Below are 23,111 nucleotides of genomic sequence, written 5' to 3'. Positions count from 1 at the left end.
GTATTTAGACCAAAGATGTTCTGCTTCCTCTAACAAACTCAGCTCTTCTACATGTGTTTGGTCTCATATACGTTAATTGCAGATTTAAATATTGGTGAACTGTTATTGCTTAAAACAAACATAAAGTATTGATTAAGTGTAGATCTGGGATGTTAAATCATTGTATTTTATTCTTTCAAGATATATAATGACCATCCAGAATTTGAATGGCCAGTGGTAAATGCCAACATCTCTGGCTCACCAAGCATTATCCGTGATGGTATGAGTTCTTCGTTGAAAACAGAACGTACATCAAAGTCTGCTCACACTAAGTCTGTCCATTTTGGAAGCTTAGAAGAGTTTCCACTTCCTCCTCCTCCACCCCCAGATATTTTAGAGACAGATGAAATAGCAGATTTTTCCCAGTCCCCAGAACCTCCAAATGCTAATGAAAGATATGCATCTGTTTCCCCCAAAGATGCATATTCAAAGCAAAGAAATTTATATGAGCTGAAACGTTTATACAAACATATACATCCAGAAGTGAGGAAAAACCTAGAAACAGAGTATTTCAATCAGGTTTCTGATATTGTAACTAGTCAATATGATCAAAAAGGTGAAGTGCAACATGCAAGATCTGTGTTTGAAAATCCTGTTAGCAGCCCGCAAAAATGTCTTAGTCCTGAAAGAGAATATTTGGAATGGGATGAAATTTTGAAAGGAGAGGTGCAGTCTATGAGGTGGGTTTTTGAAACTCAACCTTTAGATACAATTAAAGATGAGTCAACTGAGCAGAGTCATATTAAAAGTATTGGAGAACAAGAAATTATAGCTGGAGGGGATGTAAAATATACAACATGGATGTTTGAGACACAACCAATTCATGCCCTTGGTGTTGATGCCTCAAACTCTTTGGAAAAAGCTGACAAAGTACCAGAACTTGCTAGAGGAGATGTCCGTACAGCAACATGGCTATTTGAAACACAGCCATTAGATTCTCTGAACAAAATTTACAAAGAAAATGATTCTGATACCGTTTTCACTTCTGAAGACATTCATGGAGGTGATGTAAAAGCTGGTAGATATTTTTTTGAGACTCAATACAATGACCGATCTCTTTCTTCTGATGAAATGAAAATGCTAAGACTAAAATCAGAACTTAAAGACTTTAAAGGGGATGTGAAAACAACCATAAAGCAATTTGAAACTGACCCTAAGTATGTCTTACAAGACAGTTCTGGGAAAGTACTTGAGATAACAACAGTGTGCAGGGAAGACATTGAAAAAGGAGATGTTAAAACAGCAAGATGGATGTTTGAAACACAACCTTTGGACATGATTAATCAAGATAAAACTCAGGTCCAAGTTGTCAGAGGTATATCTATGGAAGAAAGTGTTAAAGGTGGGGTTGGAAAGGCAAGGTGGCTATTTGAAACACGTTCTTTGGATTCAATTAAAGAGGAAGATGATTCTGTTATTCAAAAGGAAGCTATCATTGGTGCAGATGTATATAAAAAATGTTGGATTTTTGAAACCCTTCCAATGGATATTTTAAAAGACAATGCAAATGAAAGGCCTCTGGAGGGTGAGGAGATAATTGGTGGCAATGTAAGTAATACAAAATATCTATTTGAGAATGTACCAATGGATGAACTCAAAGAAAATTCTGAAGTAGGCAAACTTAAAAAAGTAGTTACCACAGAAGAGGAAAAGGGGGATGTTCGACATCAAAGATGGGTCTTTGAAACTTGTCCACTTGAACAGATTAGGGAGGAGAAGAAAACATATATTCGTACTGTTCGTCTTGATGAAATCCAGAAAGGGGATGTTACTACCTGCAGAAATGCGTTTGAGAAAGAAGATTGGCAAACAGATGATTTCTCTTATAAAATTAAAATAGAAGATTTTGATAAAGGAGCAGTAAAGCTTAACAAGAAACTTTTTGAAACCACACCTCTGTATGCTATACAAGATCAGTTTGGACATTATCATGAAGTCAAAACAATTCGTCAAGAAGAAGTAGTAAGGGGAGATGTAAGAACATATCAATGGAAGTTCGAAACAATTCCAATTGATCAGTTTGGTGAAAGTGTTGAAAACTACCAAGTTATAAGAGGAATCTCTTCTCAAGAAATACAATCTGGGGATGTCAAAAAGGGAAAGTGGCTTTTTGAGACACAGCCATTGGATTCTATTAAATACTTTAGTCATACTGAAGATGAAGAGTTGTTGAAAAAACAGAAAAATGATATTGTCAAAGGTGATGTGAGAACATGTAAATGGCTATTTGAAACCCAACCAATGGAAGACCTGTATGAAAAACAAGTGACAATGACTAGCAATGAGGTAATCCAAAAGGGAGATGTGAAAACCTGTACATGGCTTTTTGAAACTCAGGCACTTGACAAAATACAAGTTGAATCAGAAACGTCTACACTTTTGGAGAAGGAGGAAGTTGTAGGTAGAGATGTGCAATCGGTTTGCTTCCTTTTCGAGACACAAAATTTAGAACATATACAAGGAGAAGAGAAGAAAGACTTTAAACGAGTGGTTGAAATTGATATTAAGTCTGGGGACGTTTCCACCATGAAATATATTTTTGAAAACCGGGCACTAGATCAAATTAGCTCTAGTTCACAAGAAGTTCTCCAAAGGATGAAAATTATGAATTCTGAGGACCTCCAAAAGGGAAATGTATTGAATTGTCAATGGCTTTTTGAGAATCATTCTATCGATGAGATCAATGAAAACTATGAAAAAAATAAAGAGGCATATACAATCACAGATGTCCAAGGTGGTAATGTTAAAAAAGGATGTTTTATATTTGAAACTTTTTCCTTAGACCAAATTAAGGAAGATAATTCAGAAACTACTACTAAAACAGTAAACGTGGATGAAATATTTAAAGGTGATGTGAAAAACTACACAATGATGTTTGAAACTCAACCCCTTTATGCTATTCAAGATAAAGAAGGATTTTACCATGAAGTTACTACAGTAAAGAAAGAAGAAATACTGCATGGCAATGTTCGTGGAACAAGATGGCTGTTTGAAACAAAACCTCTGGACTCTTTCAATGATTCCAATGAAGTGTTTGTTATTAAGGCCGTGACACAAGAGGATATTAAAAGAGGGGATGTTAGTTCTGTAAGATGGAGATTTGAAACTCATCCCCTTGATAAGATTTCAGATGAAGATAAATTGAATTTTCACACTATTGAAAATATTATAGGTGGTGATGTGAAAGGCAACAAAGAGCTATTTGAAAAAGAGAAAAAGAGCCAGGCTGTGCGAACAGTAAGCATTAGTGAGATTAAACAAGGTAACGTTAAGACATCTACTTGGTTGTTCGAGACCCACACTCTTGATGAACTTCATGGAGAAAATTATGAGGATATTAAAAGAGTAACAATGGAGGACATCCAAAAAGGAGATGTGCAAGAAGCTGTGTGGCTATTTGAAAATCAAAACTTAGATTCAATTAAAGAAGTCGATGAAATTGATAAAAAAGCACTAAAAGAAGAAATTCCACAGGCTGATGTAAGAACAACAACATGGCTTTTTGAAACCACGCCATTACATGAGTTTAATGAATACAAAACAGAGAAACAAGAAATCATTGGGAAGAGTATCCAAGAAACACTAAAGGAATTGTATAGCCAAAAAATTGTCCAGTCCCATGGGATTATTTTAGAAGCAGATGAAATTGGTGATGTCCGCATGGCCAAATTTCAACTCATGAATCAGGATATTCCAAAAATAGAAAAACAAGAGATAATAAGGGGAGATCTTCAAAATATAATTATGAACTTGCTGTCTCAGCAATCATCTACTGAAAGAACAGTATGTTTGAATGAGGAAGAAAAGGGCAACATCAGCTTGACAAAATCACAGTTAATGAATCAATCAACTGACATACAAGCAATGCAGGAGGACATTATTGGAGGAGATATACAGGAAGCAATAAAAAACCTTATCAGAAACAAGGACTTTGGAAAACAGGGAATACTTATTCAAGAGAGTGAGAAAGGTGATATAAAAATGACAATTTACTCTCTATTTAATAAGGATGACAACCATGAGTTTCAACGAGATGAAGTTGTACGTGGAGATATAAAACGTACAATTTACAACTTAAAGACCTCTGTCATGTCTGGTGGGAAGACAGAAAAGTTTAAAATAGAGGATTCAGAAAGGGGAAATGTTCAATTTTTTACTACTTGCATTGAATCTGGAGCATTAGATTACTTAAAAAGACTACATGGAGAATTTGAGAAAACAGTAGAGGAACAAACCAATGAAGAAATTGTTGGAGGTGATGTTGAAGGTACAAAATTATTACTTAAACGGCAACGATCCCAAGTTGAACGAACTGTTGATGAAGCAGATATTATCCCCGGTGATGTATATAATACAGTTAAAGTTTTTATGACTGAGCCAGAGGATAAATCATTTGATGCAAATAAAGAAGAAATTGTTAAAGGCAATTTGCAAGCAACCTTAAGTTCCCTCAGCCAAGCCATAAATCAGGCTGTAGTAGTACAGAAAGAAGAGATTATTAAAGCTGATCTCCCAGCAACACTGAAGTCACTTACTGAATCACAGTATCAAGTCAAGGATACGGAAAAGCCAGATGTCATCCCCGGAGATATTCAAGGAACCATTGATTCTTTGGAAAAAGCTGTAAAGCAGAAGAACGAGTTTGTTAAGGAGGAAGTTATTCATGGCAATGTTGAGGCAGCATTAAAATCTTTAAAGGAGGCAAAACAGTCTGTAAAGCAAATAGAAAAAGAAGATATAATCAGAAGAGATGTAAGTGGAACCAAACAAAGCCTCTTAGACTCTTCTACAGAAAGAAATTATGTAAAACATCAAGTCAGCATTCAAGGTGATGTGAAAAGTACCATGAAGACATTATTACAGCCTTCCTCTCAGACAGTCCAATGGAGAGAAAGCACTGAAGGCAATGCGAAAGACACAGTCAAAACATTTCAACAGACTAGTGAAGAAAATAATGAACTTTTGCATACAGGAGATATGGCAGGTTGGAAAACCGTCACAGTCGGTATTGATGACCAGCCAATATCAACAATCAATCAAAGAAATCTGCAAAACATTAATAATATGGAACACAAAGTTTCAGACACAGTGGTAAAAGCTGATCACAAAAGTATACAGAATATGAATGCTTTGCAGCAAAAAGTTACCAGAATGAACATAACTGAGCAAAGAGAATATAATTCACATAAGGCTTTAGCTAGTAAAGCCTGGAAGAAAAGTAACATTGGTCCAGATGTCCCGATTGAATTTCCTGGAGAGCAAAGTTTGTCAGTTCAAGAATTTAACAACAGACAAAAAGAGTCACGTATAGACTTAGTCAATCAAAATAAGATAATAAATCAAACTAAGCTGGCTTCCAATACATCTAGAACCACCACTATGGATGTGACTGACACTGGAGGTTTCAAAAAATCAGACCATGTTCAGAAGAAAGAGAAAAATCAGCAAACCCACCAGTCAAGAATGGTTTCTGGCAATACATTCGACATTAAACGTGCACAAGTTTTGGATACTATCAATAACAATATAGACATTGCTCAGAAGGAAGAACATTCAATGGATATGATTGCTTTGCAGAAAGAAACTCAAAATATAAAAAATAAAAACACGATCACAAGGAAAGCAGTCAAGGAGTTGAGTGAAAACAGCAAAACAATATCTACTAGAAGTGGACATCAACTTACAAAGAACATCAAAACCACAAGCCTTAGGGAAAATAATTTAATGGACTTTCCTCCTCCTCCACCACCACTACAGCTTTCTATGGAAGAACCTTCTCTTGCACCAACCCCCCCACCACCACCGCCACCACCATTGCCAAATCAGTTTTCTCTTAAGGCATACACTAATCCCGATTATTTTCCTTCCCCTCCCCCACCAGTACTAGATAAGATGGAGAATGACGTTTTTGCACTTCCATCAGAAACAAGTATACAGTACACAGAGAAACACAAAGATTCAACCATTAGAAAAACAGGCTTTCAATCTCATAAACAGTCATTTGCAACGAGCAAAGAATCGAAGACTCAATCAAACACATTTTCAGCAGAGAAATCAAGTGAAGAATTATCACAGAAATATACAGAAAATGAAAAACCTAGGAAGACAATAAATAAAGGACCTGATGTGCTTCCAAAGTCTAAACTGCCCGTCTTTCATACTAAATCAGGGACTATGTCAAGTACGAATATCAATAAAAACAAAACTCTTACCCAACAGTCAAAGGTTTCTCAATGTGAACAAATTAACAGCAGTCAGTCTCATTCAGGTTATTCTGAACAATCAGAATTTCATAAAGATATAGCAGTCAACAATAAAGAAGGCTTAAATGCCAAGCAAACAATGTTCTATTCTCCAGCTATATCTCCAGTGGTAAAGAATCAGACTTTATCATCTGATTTCAAAGCTTTTTCTCAAGAACAGGCATTCAGTAAGGAAATTGAGGACTTCCGTCATTCAACCTATCAAGATTATGATCAAATAGTTTGTGATCAGGAACTTGAAAGAATCCATGAGGAGTCTTTAAAGCCCAAGAAAAATGTAATTCCCTCATCTGCAGCCCAGACTAATGTGACCCAGATATCAGAACACAAAAGTATGGATGTCAGCCATGTCAATGAAAGTAAGACATCCTTCTCTGGGGAAATAGGTTCAATGAAGGCCGAAAATATAAACACCAGTCAACTAAGTGACAAGGATTTAGATCAACTGACTTGTGACCACAAACTAGAAAAAAATCATGAAGAAACATTGAAACCCAAGAGGAAGTTGTTTACTCCAAGTAGGATATCTCCAGCTATTCATGATGAAACTCCAACACCAAAACAAAAAACTTATGTCCGAAAATTTAAGACGCCTCTAATGATTGCAGAGGAAAAATATCGTCAACAAAGAGAAGAACTGGAGAAAAATAAAAATAAGACTGTATCCCAGGTTAATATATCGGTTTCTCCAGAAACACAAAGGAAGCTGGTCTCAGCAGAGAATGATTCCATCAAGTTATTGTCAACAAATTCATCACAAATAGCAGCAACGTCAACAATGGAAGCAACTCATGCACAACATGAAATGAAGGCAAAGAACAATATAGCTTCTAGTGAGGCACCTGAAGAAACATATAATAAAAATAAGCAAAAGGAGACACAATTAGTGCCATCATCCTCAACTGTATTTAGCACTGTCTCAAAAGGTCAAATTCCCCCAAAAGAGACCCAATTGTTTGAACAACAAAGGTCTCAGGGTTTTAAAGAATCTCACACACAGGATCAAATATGTAAAAATATTTTTCATAAATTTGAAAAGTCTAAACAGATGGAGCAACCTGAAATGACAAGAACCTCTTCTCCCAAAGTCAGTATTAAGTTTGACAGGGATAGCCTAGAAACAGCAAAGTCTGAAATGAATGTTCAAGCTACAAATAATACAGTGGGGGTGAAGCACACTGTAGACCAAGCTGTTGTGATGCAGCAAAATGTACATGAAGAATCTTATGCCACCAAGACAACTGAACATAGGCTAAGTAAAGAATTAAAAATCCAGTCTGTGTCTCAAAGCTCAGAACAAAAACAGATTGAAAGCACAAGTAATGTCCAAGCAGTGACTAATGAGAAAGAAACCAAAACTGTGCAAAACCAGATTACAGGCTTGGGCAGCATGATGACCAAAACAATAGAGTCACCAAAGCTCCAACGAAAGCTACAAATCAATAAAGACCAAATTAAAAGTGATGTTGAAGTCAAGAAGACTATTTCAGCAAGTGCTGGTCAGACTGTGAAACCAAAAGGTCTGTATAAACATCAGATTCATCAAGCAAAAGCCCCTCTTCCACCACAACCTAAAGAACCACCAGCAGCATCAAAAAGTGTAGCCCAAAATGCTGTTACTCAAGTCAAAGAAACAGATGCAACAAATGAAACCTTGGAAAGGAACTTGAATGTCCACTCCGAATACCAAAACAAAGAGGATATCAAATCATTGGATGTTATCGAATACCTAAGAAAATGTGAGGAGCTGCAGCAGACAGTGTCTAATGCAAAGCAATTGGAATCAGATCCCCAGACATTGAATATTAACACATTTAGAACGTTTCTAAGCGTCATTCCCACCTGGTTAGTCAGTCAGGAAAAAAAGAAAAATATAGCAGATCTGGCTGCATCCAGCAGTAAGGATAATATTACAGAGCAAGTATCTTACATTAAAAACCATGCAATGGATATGAAGTCAACTTTCGAAGGCAATATACAAGCAGCTATGAGATCCTCTTCTTTTGGCAAACGAAGAAATGAATTAAGTACTCAGAGTGAAACATCACAACAAAAGCAGATTACTATGGTTGCAAAAAAAGTTGAGACCACAAGTAGGCAAAGAAAGATTAGCAATGACCTTGGAAGACTTCCAAGTGACATGAAGCATAGTGATATTAGGGCTTGTTCTCCTCTCCTGAAGATGCGATCTCCATCACCTACTTATATTACTATAGAATCTACTGTAAGACGTACTGACTCCCCACAAAAAGACAGCGTTCCTTCTTCATCTCCACTCCCTAAAGAGACAGTAACTATACCACTACCACCAAAGCGTTCCACAACACCCAAAACATTATCCCCTTCTCCGTCTCAAAAAAGTCGTTCTGAACAACTTGCAAAGCTTAAAGACACTACTGTAAAGCTCTCTCAAGGAACTACACAACCTCGAGCAATTACCCCTATTCCAGTAGTAGTTGAGAAAAAATGTGAAATAATACATTCTCCTGCCACTCTGCGAAGGCAGCTTAAAATTGAAAGCCATACTAAGGAGTCTTTCAGTACCATACCTGTTACAGCAGAAGTGACTGTCAGCACAGTGGAGGACAAAAGGGAAGTTTACGAGGAAGCTAGATTGTCTGAAAAACAACATACAGTCTCTGAAAAAGATCAATCACACATTCCAAAATGGCTGGGCCCAGATATGGATACATTGGATGCAAAATCAATCTTACAGACAACCAAGCTCCCTACAGATAATGTGTTTCAAACAAAATCTAAAAATGTTAATGTGAGAGATGGAGACAACCTCCACAGGAAGACTACACTAGGAGGTAGAAGTGAAGGAAACAAGACAGCCTCAAAAGAAAGTGCAAATTCTCAGTTCAGGACTCCGAGCAGTAAATTCCAAAGTGAAGAAAATAAAGCTGTACCCAAGGAAAGCCAAGGGACATCTAATGAGCTGCCTTTACAAGGGAACGTTAGAACTGTTCCAATAAGACAGATTAGGGATCACAGAGAGAATACTTCCAAGCAAATTTTTGTGAATCGGCACGACGAGAGCCAAGAACATTTATTCAAACCCATGATGCATCCTGAAACCATTTTACATGCTTCTGGTGTTGAAAAGATGGAGAGCAAAGTGATCAGGTCAAGAACTTCACAGAATTCAGAAGGATTGAAGACTGGATTTGAATTCAAGCATGCTCCTCCAACCTATGAGGATGTCATATCAGGTCACATGCTTGACATTTCGGCTACAGAATCCCCAGAAGAAATACTGAAGAATTTCCAAAAGACTTGGGAAGAAAGTGAAAGAGTTTTTAAGAGTCTTGGCTATACTGTCTCAGACACATCAGAGGTGATAAGCAGCTACCACCAGGAAGAATTCAGAACTGGTAAATAGGCATAAGGTTTGAGGAGTTCTTAGGTTTGCAGTTGTGAAGTTTTGTTTCCTGTTGCATTATAATAATGATTTATAATCAAATACTAACAGAACTGTATTCTTGAGATTTTCTTCACCTGTTTTCTTTTCTGTTATCTTTCTGAAGGCTTCTTCCTAACCTCACGTTCTGTGTGCTTGTGACTAACAATGACTGCTGTGTTGACTGTAAAACAGAAATGAATCTCAAGGTAAAACTGACATACTTTGCATATGCTTGCATGATATTTGTCCCCATTAAACATGTTTCTACATACAGTATATCATCATATACACCTACAATTGAACATGATACAGGTTATTATGAGTTAGTACAAAGCAGTTTAATATGATCGTATAATGAATGACTTATCCAGAGATAAGGCATAGTGCTAAAACATAGAAAGAAAGGAACAAGCTGTCAAAGCATTCCACAAAGTAGCTGAAGTTGAGAACAGCTACAAAGAGCATCTCTTGCTCAGGAGGATCCAACCTGTCCGTGCATTAAACAGACGATGCATCAATTGAAGTGGGCATCATGTAATTTGTGTCCTAGCAAATTCTTAGGCTTCATTCAAATTTCTTTGCATTGCTGTATAGGTGCTTTCCATGACCTCATTCTCATCAAGGTTTTTGAAAAAGCATACTGACAATAAATGCACTTTTTGAAAAAAAATGACAAACCTGTAGACTTTAAATAGGGAGGTTCAGAGATGGAAACCCTGTTATCCCTAGTCCTGATTGGTCTATACATATTAACAATGGTCAGCGCTCTGATGAGAGGGAGGGAGAAATCAATAAATTGTGGAGAAGTAGAAAACTGCAGTACACTTTAATAGTAGATTGCAAGGTGATAATTGCTTTATTACAGTGCCCCAATCAGTACAGTTTTAGGGCCAACATTAGCGTTTTGGTCCATCCTGGACCTCGGTCACAGCTTATCATATACAAAACATACATGCATCCGTATATATTATCAAAGAGATAAAGTTAAAAGTCAAAGAGTCTACAGAAAAAAATAGTAGACTAGAAATTATGTAAAAGGCATGTCCCCAAACTCTACAACTTTAATACTGATGACTTATCCTCTGGTCATCAGGTCAAGAACGTTGCATAATTCTGAAGGCATGAAGACCGGATTTTAATCCAAGAATGCACCTGGATAGGTCATCAGTAGGCTTGAGCAAATCGAGCTTTGGATCAGAGATCCAAAGTCGATTTGTTCAGACACTTTGATTTTAATTCTGTCAGATTTGGTACGCACTGGTTCCTCGGTATCAAACCCAACTTCATATTCCTAATTTTAAATGTTTTTAAAGATGCAGAAATGAATACCGAATTCATTCACTGAAGTACATGTAGACAATACATTGTAATGCTGTACAGAGACAGGACTCTGACAGCATTAAAACCGAATTGTTTGAATGAATCGACTTCAGTTGATTCGTCAACAGTATCTAATCGTGGGGGGGCCGACACCCGGGACCCCAACCTATCAGCTGTTTGAGAAGGCACCAGCGCTCCTGTGAGCGCCGCTGCCTTCTCCCTGCACACAAAGTATAGTGCCATACATTGTATAGCGGCTGTGCTTGGTATCGCAGCTCAGCCCCATTCACTTCAATAGGGCTGAGCTGCGCCTAGGCCATGCGACCCATAAATATGTTATCACTGGCCTAGGAAAAGCTGAGAGAAGGCTGAGGCAATACTGAGAGCACAGCAGCCTTTGTAAGCAGCTGATTCGCGGGGGTCCTGGGTGTAGGACCACCACCGATGAGATACCGATGACCTATCCTAAGGATAGGTCATCAGTATTAAAATCTCGGAAAACCCCTTATTTAAACCACCCGAAGAATATATGGGCACCATGAAATGGCATATGATCTATAGTGGAACTTTGAAGCAATGAGCATGATACAGTCCTGTTCAAAAGTTTAAGACCACTTGAAAAATGGCAAAAAATCATATTTAGCATGGCTGGATCTTAACAAAGTTCCAAGTAGAGCTTCAACATGCAACAAGAAGAATTGGGAGTGAGACAAAACATTTTTTGAGCATTCAATTTAATGAAAACAACGAATAAACTGAAACAGGCTGTTTTTCAGCTGATCAAAAGTTTAGGACCACACCTCCAAAACAAAACTAAACCCCCCCAAAACAGAGATCCAACTTCCAAACATGAACTCAGTAATGAGTAGCTCCACCGTTATTGTTTATCACTTCAAAAATTTGTTTCGGCATGCTTGATGCAAGCGTTTCCATGAGGTGAGTGGGAACATTTTTCCAAGTGGTGAAGACGGCTGCACGAAGGCCATCTACTGTCTGGAACTGTTGTCCATTTTTGTAAACTTCCCTTGCCATCCATCCCCAAAGGTTCTCAATTGGATTTAGATCAGGGGAACACGCATGAATGGGCCAAAAGAGTGTTATTCTCCTGGAAGAAGTCCCTTGTCCTGCGGGCATTGTGTACTGTAGCGTTGTCCTGTTTAAAAACCCAATCGTTACCACACAGACGAGGGCCCTCAGTCATGAGGAATACTCTCTGCAACATCTGGACATAGCCAGCAGCCGTTTGACGCCCCTGCACTTCCTGAAGCTCCATTTTTCCACTGAAGGAAAAAGCACCCCAGACCATTATGGCGCCCCCTCCACTGTGGCGCGTAGAAAACATCTCAGGTGGGATCTGCTTGTCATGCCAGTAACGTTGGAAACCATCAGGACCATCAAGGTTAAATTTTTTCTCATCAGAGAAGAAAACTTTCTTCCACCTTTGAATGTCCCATGTTTGGTGCTCTCTTGCAAAGTCCAAACGAGCAGTTCTGTGGCGTTCAAGGAGACGAGGTCTTTGAAGACGTTTTTTGTTTTTGAAGCCCTTCAGTCTCAGATGCCGTCTGATGGTTATGGGGCTGCAGTCAGCACCAGTAAGGGCCTTAATTTGAGTCGAGGATCGTCCAGTGTCTTGATGGATAGCCAATTGGATCCTCCGACTCAGTGCTGATGAAATTTTTTGGGGTCTTCCACTTGACGTTTTTGTTCCATAATCCTCAGGATCATTTAAGAAATTCCAAATGACTGTCTTTCTGCGTCCCACCTCAGCAGCGATGGCGCGCTGTGAGAGACCCTGCTTATGCAGTTCAACAACCCGACCACGTTCAAAAAGGGAGAGTTTTTTGCCTTTGCCATCACAACGTGTGACTACCTGACACAAAATGACAATGAATCCACATCTTTGCACAGATTTGGCCTTTTAAAGGCATGTGGTCCTAAAATTTGGATCAGCTGAAAAACAGCCTGTTTCAGTTTAATCGTAATTTTCAATTAATTGAATGCTCAAAAAATGTTTTGTCTCACTCTCATTTCTTCTTGTTGCATGTTGAAGCTCTACTTGGAACCTTGTTAAGATCCAACAATGTAAAATATGATTTTTTTGCCATTTTTCAAGTGGTCTTAAACTTTTGATCAGGACTGTATGTTAATATAGTTAATATCAATATTGCAGTCACATGCTATATAAAACAGATTGGATACATGCTGTAGCAATATCAATAGTGAGTGTAATAGATGCAACACAAGGTCATAAGTAACACATCATGTAGCAGAACATAGAATAATTGATGTAAACAATGTATTCTGTTTTAACAGCTTGACCTCTAGTGTATATGGAACTAATGTAGGGAATAGCATATATAGCAAATATGAAACACTCACCATAGCAGGAATATAGCAAACATATAATGGACAGGGGCATAGGAGTGTCAGTAAGTGTCTCAAGATAGTTGTAGTGCATGTCTGGAAGGAATATAAGCTCTGCTTCTATTCACTTGAACAGAAGCTAAGCTGCAGTATCCTGGCATGGCCACTGCACAATGTACAGGGCTGTTGCCTCCAGTTGATGATTAGTGGGGGTTCCTGGCATCGGATCCCCACCAATCTGATTTTGATGACCTATCTTGAGGATAGGTCATCAATATCTGTAGCCTGGGCAACCCCTTTAAGTATTTGTCTCTCACTGTTATCACATAAAATAGTCTATACAGCTTTACCGTCTAAATACATATAAATCAATGCAATATAATTATTTCGGAAAATAACACACATACTGCAACATCTTTATAATGTCTAAGAAACGCTAAAAAGTGAGGTTACAGTATTGAGTGATGTTATTGTAAGTGGCATCTAGATAACTTCAAATAACATTGTCTGACCCTCTTTTTAATGAACTTCACGTCTGAGTCAATAAAGACGTCTTCGTAGAATATACATTATGATAAAGTAAGTTCAGTTCGGGGAAGTTCCCACTAATTGCCAGATAATATAGAGACAGATGTTAGATTAGAATAAAGCAAAATAATAAGGTATATAACGATATGAAGACTCAACCTTGGAGATGTAGCTATCTCCTGGTTTGTATGCAGTGGTATATTGTAGAGATTTTGACTGCAGCCTTTATGTTACGTATGAGTGGAGTTGTAATATCAATTTAATCAAGTGTAGCTATAAAATCCACTTAGAAACTCATTATGACCCACTGTAGTGGTAAGTAAAAATATACTAATGTGGGAGCTGGAATGCCGATACAGGTGTAGCAGAGTTGAGATTGCAAATTAAAATTGATAGTGCACAACAGCGAACAATTCAATGACAAATCCAACGATGCTTTAATAGAGAAATGGCAATTGCTGTGTGTGAACCGTTTTCTTTAGGGGTCAAACACATGGCCATGTTACAAACTGAGCCAAAATGGGGTCACACTATACCTCTCTATAATCAGATGTAAAATGTGAGTCGTTCCAATGGAAACCATATTATCAAGATATTCTCTTCCAAAAACTAGCAGTGACTAACACCATATTATGGTGCCATATGAAACACCATATGGTGCCACAAGGAGCATCTATGACTACCATACAGGCTCTGTGCATGAGGAATAAGTCCATTTCCACACAATCCACTCATAACTTGACCACCTCATACTTTACAAGCAGGGGACAAATCTGCAAACAAGTCACAAGAGGGTGAATTGCTACTTGTCTTTAACCTCCGTCATGATGGAATGACATTTATGTGTATTACTGCATGTTAGAAGTATGGCAGTCTATTGTACATGCACAATAGGAGTCACTCAATTTCTGCCGCCAGTTTTTTGCATGGTTCTAGTTGTTGGGACAGGTATACAGGCTCGGACTGGCCCACAGAGGTAAAGGTGAATCCCTCGATGGACCCCTGAACAAGGTGGGCTCCTTGTCTTCTACCTCCTCCACAAGTGGCACATAACACAGAAGACTTACTGCGCTACATATAGATAGGCAGTTTACAGCATATAAAAAACTGGGTAGAATATTTAAGAAACTCCCCAGTTTATTATTATAGACATGTTCATGTGGCTGAGATGACGTATAGGTACAGAGGAAGGATAGCCAGTGTCCTCCTTTCCCAGAGACTTGCCTTCTCAAAGTTGCTGCAGGGACCCCATAATCAATCATCGTGTAGCATCCTGCTCCTGTCTGCTGCTGTGTGAGAAAGTAATATTTGGATGTATCCACATGGTGGGCCCCCAAAACAAATTTTACTGGTGGGCCCTAGACAGCCCAGTCCGACACTGCAGATATAGTAAAAGGTTTGTGCAAAAACAGCTTTATAACATAAGGGAAAGAAATGAGCGTATTGGACGGTCCTGCTCCAAGGAACAAAGTCTTCGGTGTTAGATTAACGCATTTGTGTTCAAAATTATACAAAATATTTCTGCACTGAATTAACAGCATGCAATTAAAGAGGACCTTTCACCGATTCTTACCCTATGAACTAACCATACAGATAGGTAGAGCGGCACCCGGGGATCTCACTGCACTTACTATTATCCCCGGGCGCCGCTCCGTTCTCCCGCTATGCCCTCCGGTATCTCCGCTCACTAAGTTATAGTAGGCGGAGATACCAGTCCCTAAGTTATGGTAGGCGGAGTCTGCCCTAGCGCTGGCCAATCGCAGCGCAGAGCTCACAGCCTGGGAGGTTATTTTCTCCCAGGCTGTGAGCTCTGCAGTGCGATTGGCCAGCGCTAGGGCAGACTCCGCCTACCATAACTTAGAAAACGGAGATACCGGAGGGCATAGCAGGAGAACGGAGCGGCGCCCGGGGATAATAGTAAGTGCAGAGAGATCCCCGGGTGCCGCTCTACCTATCTGTATAGTTAGTTCATAGGGTAAGAATCGGTGAAAGGTCCTCTTTAAGTTCAGATATTTGGAGACCTCAATCTTTTTAGTGATGCTGAAAATTCCTTTTTTTTTTCTTTTTCCCATTAGAAAATACTTCATCAGGAAAAGGAAATGTGCATCGCTTGTCAAAAGAAGGTTTACCCAATGGAATGCCTGGTGGCAGACAAGCAGACTTTTCATAAGAACTGCTTTTGTTGCAACCACTGCAAAAGTAAATTAAGGTGAGTGAAGAATCAATTTGTTTCTCACGTGCAATAAAAAAAAATTCCAAATATGAACCCCCCCCCCCACCATACAAGCCAACCATAGCCTTCGATATTAATCACTTCCCATCTGGGCCCTTTGCCCCCTTCCTGACCAGGCTAAATTTTGCAAAACTGACATATCTCACTTTATGTGGTAATAACTTTGGAACACCTTTATTTATCCAAGTCATTCAGAGATTGTTTTCTCGTGACACATTGTACTTCATGATAGTCATAAATTTGAGTCAAAATATTTCACCTTTATTTATGAAAAAATCCCAAATTTACCCAAAAATTTGAAAAATTCGCAATTTTCTAAATTTCAATTTCTCTGCTTTTAAAACAGAAAGTGATACCTCATAAAATATTTATTATTTAACATTCCCCATATGTCTACTTTATGTTGGCATCATTTTGGAAATATCATTTTATTTTTTTAGGACGTTAGAAGGCTTAGAAGTTTAGAAGCAATTCTTCAAATTTTTAAGAAAATTGCCAAAACCCACTTTGTAAGGACCAGTTCAGGTCTGAAGTCACTTTGTGGGGCCTACATAGTGGATACCCCCATAAATGACCCCATTGTAGAAACTACACCCCTCAAGGTATTCAAAACCGATTTTACAAACTTTGTTAACCCTTTAGGCGTTCCACAAGAATTAAAGGAAAATGGAGATCAAATTTTTTAATTTCACTTTTTTGGCAGATTTTCCATTTTAATCAATTTTTTTCTTTAACACATCGATGGTTAACAGCCAAACAAAACTCAATATTTATTACCCAGATTCTGCGGTTTACAGAAACACCCCACATGTGGTCGTAAACTGCTGTATGGGCACACGGCAGGGCACAGAAGAAAAGGAACTCCACATGGTTTTTAGATGCCATGTCCCATTTGAAGCCCCCTGATGCACCCTTACAGTAGAAACTCCCAAGAAGTGACCCCATTTTGGAAACTAGGGGATAAGGTGCCAGTTTTATTAGTACTATTTTTGGGTACATATGATTTTTTGATCATTCATTATAACACTTTATGGGGCAAGGTGACCAAAAAATTGGTTGTTTTAGCACAGTTTCTATTTATTTATTTTTACAGCGTTCACCTGAGGGGTTCAGTCAAGTGACATTTTTATAGAGCAGATTGTTACGGACGTGGCGATACCTAATATGTATACTTTTTCTCATTTATTAAAGTTTTACACAATAATAGCATTTTTGAAACCAAAAAATTATGTTTTAATGTGTCCATGTTCTGAGAGCTATAGTTTTTTTATTTTTTGAGAGATTTTCTTATGTAGGGGCTCATTTTTTGCGGGATGAGGTGACGGTTTTATTGGTACTATTTTGTGGGACATACGCGTTTTTGATCACTTGGTGTTGCACCTTTTGTGATGCAAGGTGCCAAAAATTGCTTGTTTTGACACAGTTTTTTTTGTTGTTTTTTTACGGTGTTCACCCGAGGGGTTAGGTCATGTGATATTTTTATAGAGCTGGTTTTCACGGACGCGGCAATACCTAATATGTATACTTTTTTTTATTTGTTTCACTTTAACACAATTATAGCATTTTTGAAACCAAAAAAATTATGTTTTAGTGTCTCCATGTTCTAAGAGCTATAGTTTTTTTTATTTTTTGAGAGATTTTCTTATGTAGGGGCTAATTTTTTGCGGGATGAGGTGACGGTTTTATTGGTACTATTTTGTGGGACATACGCGTTTTTGATCACTTGGTGTTGCACCTTTTGTGATGCAAGGTGACAAAAATTGCTTGTTTTGACACCGTTTTTTTTTTTTTTTTTTTACGGTGTTCACCCGAGGGGTTAGGTCATGTGATATTTTTATAGAGCTGGTTTTTACGGACGCGGCAATACTAAATATGTCTATTTTATTTTATTTTTTCTATTTTTAATTTTTTTTTTTATTCCTTACTTGGGATTTTTTTTTTTTTTTACATGTGAAACTTTTTTTTATTTTATTTTTTCAACCCTTTATTTTATTTTTATTTTATTTTACACTTTTCGTCCCCCATAAGGTCATACAAGACCTCTGGGGGACATTTACTTCACTTTTTTTTTTTTTTTACACTGTTGATTTCTCCTGTAACTGGGGCTGACATAGTAGCCCCAGTTACAGGACAAATGCACCCCTATAGAGGCTGTACAGCAGCAATCCTGCGCTGTACAGCCTCACAGCAGGGCTGATCGAGGTCTCTGAGAGACCTCACACAGCCCCTGCACTCTCCGGTCCCGGCGGTCACATGACCGCCGGGCCGGAACAGGAAGCGCACAGCGCTTCCTTCTCTGCAGACACAGCGCTCGGTGAGCGCTGTGTCTGCAGCGATCGTGAAGGCAGGGACACCTGGGCACTGTCCCTGCCTTGTCTTAGGGTTGCCCTGCTGTCACTGACAGCGGGCAACCCGATCAGCAGCTGCACGATTACCGTGCAGCTGCTATTTCTGACAGGACGTTTTAAAACGTGCTGTCAGAAATAGACGTCCACCCATAGGACGTTTATATCCTATGGGCGGACGTGAGGCGGTTAAAGAAATGTTTACCTTTCAGCATACTTTTTTTTGTGGATGCCGTGTATTCTGTGCACTTTGTAATGCAGCTGAAAACAGGGTATGCTAGAGTATAACAATGGTAATGGGATCCAAAGGATGCATTAGGTATATGCACCAGGTGCACCTGCACCTCTAGCCCATCCACCAACTTGCAGCTGACAATTCATGTATCTACCACATAAGGCTACTTTCACATCTGCGTTTTTGCTGGATCCGGCAGGGATCAGCAAAAAACGCTGCCGTCATGATAATACAACTATCTGCATCCGTTATGAGCGGATCCGGTTGTATTATCTCTAAAATAGCCAACGTTTTCTTTTGTGTCAGAGAAAACAGGTCCGTCTTCATTGACTTACATTGTGAGTCATGACGGATCCGTCTTGATCAGTTTCCCTGGACGCTCTCAGAAACGCTACTTTTGTGTGCATCATGGGAACACAATGAAATGGAACGGAATGCATTCTGGAATGAACGGAATGCATTGACAATGAATGGGGACAAAACTGAAGCGTTTTCCCCTGCTATTGAGATCCTATGATCCAATAGCGGAAAGAGAAAGCGCAGATGTGAAAGTAGCCTAAGTCTGTTGTGCCAGAAAGTGTAGTTCAGATGGCTTTTGCTATCCGCCTTAACCAATCACAGTTCAGAAGGCACCACTGTTACACAAGGCAAAGATTTGGATATAATTGTACCCTTCCCCATCTGCTAATTCTCATCTGTCATCTAGTGGTCTAGAGCTTCCACCATGGAGAATGTGATAGAAATGGGGGCCAAGCATTTCTCTATGTATGGGGCCGAGATAGGTCTTATGGCAGACCTATCAAGTGTGTGTATATGTGCACTGGTTCAGCTCATGGAATTATCATGTGTATTCATTGTATAAGGCTGGGTTTACACAGACGTTTTTGATGCATTTTTCGTTGCAATTTAGAGCGATAAAATCACCATGGGAAAAAACGCATAGGAAAAACTGAATAGAAAAATTAATGTGCAAGAGGCTTTACACCTGCATTTATTCCAACAGATGAAGTGACTATAAGTGCTAATGATCTGGATCTGATCATCTGTTCTATCTGATGCAGCCTTCGTGGTGTTTTTTATTTTATTTGCTGGTCAAAAATGCAGCAAATTGCATAAAAAAGGAACTGTGTAAAGCCAGCCAAAGCAAATATCTGAAATCAGCTATACAAGTCACACATAAATCCCATTGGAAATATCAAGTAACATCTCAGCCTTACACACTTGATAATCTGAAATTGTGTTCACACCTACAGTTAGAAAGCAATGCATCGAAGTAAGTACCTTGTATTGGTGAATTAGCAATCTCGGAGAGACTTGGCAAAGCTGTGGAGGCTGCTCCTGACTCTTTATATATCTCAGACTGATTAATATTTAAAGTTGTTATCTTATGAAGAAAAAAATCCATTTCTATATGCACCATTAGGGTTTAAGGATATGAAGTAGTTCCGACGCTGGTGGACCCATATAAATGGCTAGCCTGTAAAACTTGTGGATATTATGAGAGGATTGTTTGACCTGAAATCAAACACGATTAGCTGAAAACTAGTAGAGATGAGCAAATTTCCGAAAATTGGTTTTGGTTTTGATTTGTTTGAATCAGCCAAGAATTAAATTTGGGAATTAATCAATTCTACTTGAATTGGAAATCAGGCCTGTTACTACAAAATGCAATTCAATCTGAAAGTACCATGATGTAGAGCAGAAGTAGCTGGGCAGATTAATACATATTTTTATGGGAAAAGATTCAGTAAAACCTGTAATTCATACATTTTTCAATAATATCAATCAACTCAGCTCCTCCTGCTCTACAACATGATGCTTCAGATTGCATTGCGTTTTATGGTGACAGGTCCTCTTAAAATGCCTGGAAAATCATTGTCTCCCTCCCCCTATTTTTCCCTCTCTCTCTTTGTCTAAATCAAATCTCAAGAAATTCTTTTCTAAAGAATTGCTCATCTCTACTGATAACTCATGACTAATGGACGTAATGTTTGCACTGGTTTTGTATAAATAACGCTCTGCATTTTTCTGAACTTCTCCCCGCAGTTTAGGAAATTATGCATCTCTCCATGGACATGTATACTGCAAGACACATTTTAAGCAACTTTTCAAATCAAAAGGAAATTATGATGAAGGCTTTGGATACAAACCTCACAAAGAACGCTGGAATCCAAAAGAAATATCTACAGGTGTTGATCCTCGAGTGGAAAGACAAGACAAAAATAAATCAATGGGTAAGGAGCCAGGCACAGCAAATAACCCTCAGTGCTTAAACCCAAATGAAGATAACAAGAGTTCAGATTATGTTAGTTTGAAGAATTCTGGTGAAAGACATAAACTCAGTGTAACATGGCCTCCTTCGGAAGAAAACTCTAGACAAAGTTCTATGAATGAGAAAGTTATAGTAAGCAAACCAAAATGGCCTCCTGAGGATGGTGTGAAGCAAGTTGATGTGGTAAGACCTCCTCCAGAAGGAGGGGAACAAGGCAAATCTGAAAGTGAGAGGCCAGCTAATACTTATAGAGAAGGAAAAGATGTAGGAGACAGTATGGGTGGAATCAAAAGCTCCTCAAATGGCATAAATAGATGTTCTAAAATGAGTGGTGCAAGTTTTGATAAAGAAGAAAATAAAAAAGTAGATGGTTTGGTGAAGGTCACAAAAATTGATGGAGATGAAGAGGAAAACCGTGCAAATCAAAACAGTAACAACAACAACAACAACAACAATAATTGCAACATGTCTTATACAGAACATAAGGGAAATCTATCACATACGCCCAGCATAAAAGTATACCCTGAAAACATCAACAGATCAGAACCTCAATTATATCACCCAGAATTTCAGGCTGACAGCGGATATTTTAGAGATAATTTTACTATGAAAATCCATACATATGAGACAGGTGACTTAAATTCACTGGAGAATAATCTATATATTTGTGAAGAAACTTTCTTTTGGGATCCTGTTAAAAATATGACAGTGCATTCAGAGAAAAATGAAGCTGAAATATCACGTTGCTGTAATACATTTCAGAAGGAAGAAATGACAAAAGCAATTGTTCTGCATGGCTTGTCAACACAGTCTCCCGCTCTTGAGAAGCCTAATGCATGTGGTTTTCAGGGCAGAGGCATAAATGAGCCATGTGTTATAGGTAGAGAGCCAATTCTACAAAGTACTTTCAGCAGAGGTTTGAAAGGAACAAGAGTGAAAGACAGTGATGCATGTCTTGAAGACATGGAATACAGTGTTACAGTCTTAAAACCCATGTTCCAAGACATCGATTGGAAAAACACAAAGCCTCCTCAGTAGTGTCTGAAAAGAGAATAATCCTCTCTATATATGAATGTAGTCACTTATTGAAAAACAGGATTTAATAAAACATGACAAAAATGGATAGAATATTTCTGGAAGTCGATCCTAACAAACTGTTTATGAAACTTTTTTCTTTTATGGAGGGAAATGATTCTGTTTTTGGGGAATTTTAATCTATATTTCTGCATATGTTGAACTCTATTCTTTGGTTTAGATATAGGAAGTACGAAGCATCAGAGTCCAACGCATTGCAGTTGTAATTATGGCCCCAAATCTGCTCTACCTAAAGAAAGAAAGAAAGGCACTTACCTATTAATCTGTCATAATGTACACAAATGCCCCTATTTACTAGCCTCAGCAGTCACTTGCCCGTGCATATCTATGGTAACACCAGAAGCTAACCAGTGTACCAAGATAGAGTTAGTCGCCTTGTCACTTTGTAAAATAATACATACTATAACCACACCTGTGCACAATATGAAGATGTGGTCTAGTACCTAGCTTAAATGGTTGTCCCATCAGAGAGAACCCTTTCAGATTGGGGCCCTTTGAATGATAAGCTGATCATACGGTTCCTGGAACCTACTAATGAAAACACTGTCACACAAGTTTCCCCTAGAGAAAAACCACTAAAAGTAATCAAATTAAGGGCGTAATGTAATACATGGTCAGCTTGAGTCTGCCAGAATGAATAATGGTCCCACAAAGAATGGGTCCCCCCACAATGATGTCCATATGCCATTATAGAGTATACAGACACACGAGACAACCTCTTTAAGGTGGAATTTTTTTATTTTCCAGAAGCTATTTCCTTTGTAATATCTATGGGATGTATGGCATGTTTGCTCTTCTTTATACAAATGAATGGTGCTGAGTTGTAATGCCAGATACAGTTCATGAACAAGAGTGGCTCTGTTTCTAGTAAAAGGCCAGAATTTTTTTTCTGTTTTAATTATTCTGGACAACCTCTCAAAGGCCTTATGCCATGATTTATGTAAAAACTGAAAATCAGGCATCATATTGTACTTGACAATCTCTTTCTAACAAAGCTAAAACCAGCCCTGT

General features: G+C 38.4%; 1 protein-coding gene across 3 annotated transcripts in view; it reads left to right on the top strand.

The window, feature by feature from the left end:
* The window catches only part of XIRP2 (xin actin binding repeat containing 2), a 359,651-nt gene extending 338,734 nt beyond the window's left edge, over window positions 1–20,917 (top strand). For all 3 annotated transcript variants that reach the window (XM_040440977.1, XM_040440978.1, XM_040440979.1), the window contains 3 exons: window positions 181–9,679; window positions 15,996–16,129; window positions 20,780–20,917. In XM_040440977.1, the coding sequence (XP_040296911.1) occupies window positions 181–9,679; window positions 15,996–16,090 (9,594 nt within the window). In that variant the 3' untranslated portion in view covers window positions 16,091–16,129; window positions 20,780–20,917. The remainder of the gene's footprint in view (window positions 1–180; window positions 9,680–15,995; window positions 16,130–20,779) is intronic.
* The last annotated feature ends 2,194 nt before the right edge of the window (window positions 20,918–23,111 follow it).

The sequence above is a fragment of the Bufo bufo genome, chromosome 7 (assembly GCF_905171765.1).
Source record: "Bufo bufo chromosome 7, aBufBuf1.1, whole genome shotgun sequence".
Classification (NCBI taxonomy): domain Eukaryota; kingdom Metazoa; phylum Chordata; class Amphibia; order Anura; family Bufonidae; genus Bufo; species Bufo bufo.
The sequence above is the reverse complement of the archived record's forward strand: the minus strand, read 5'-3'. Positions and strand labels throughout refer to the sequence as shown.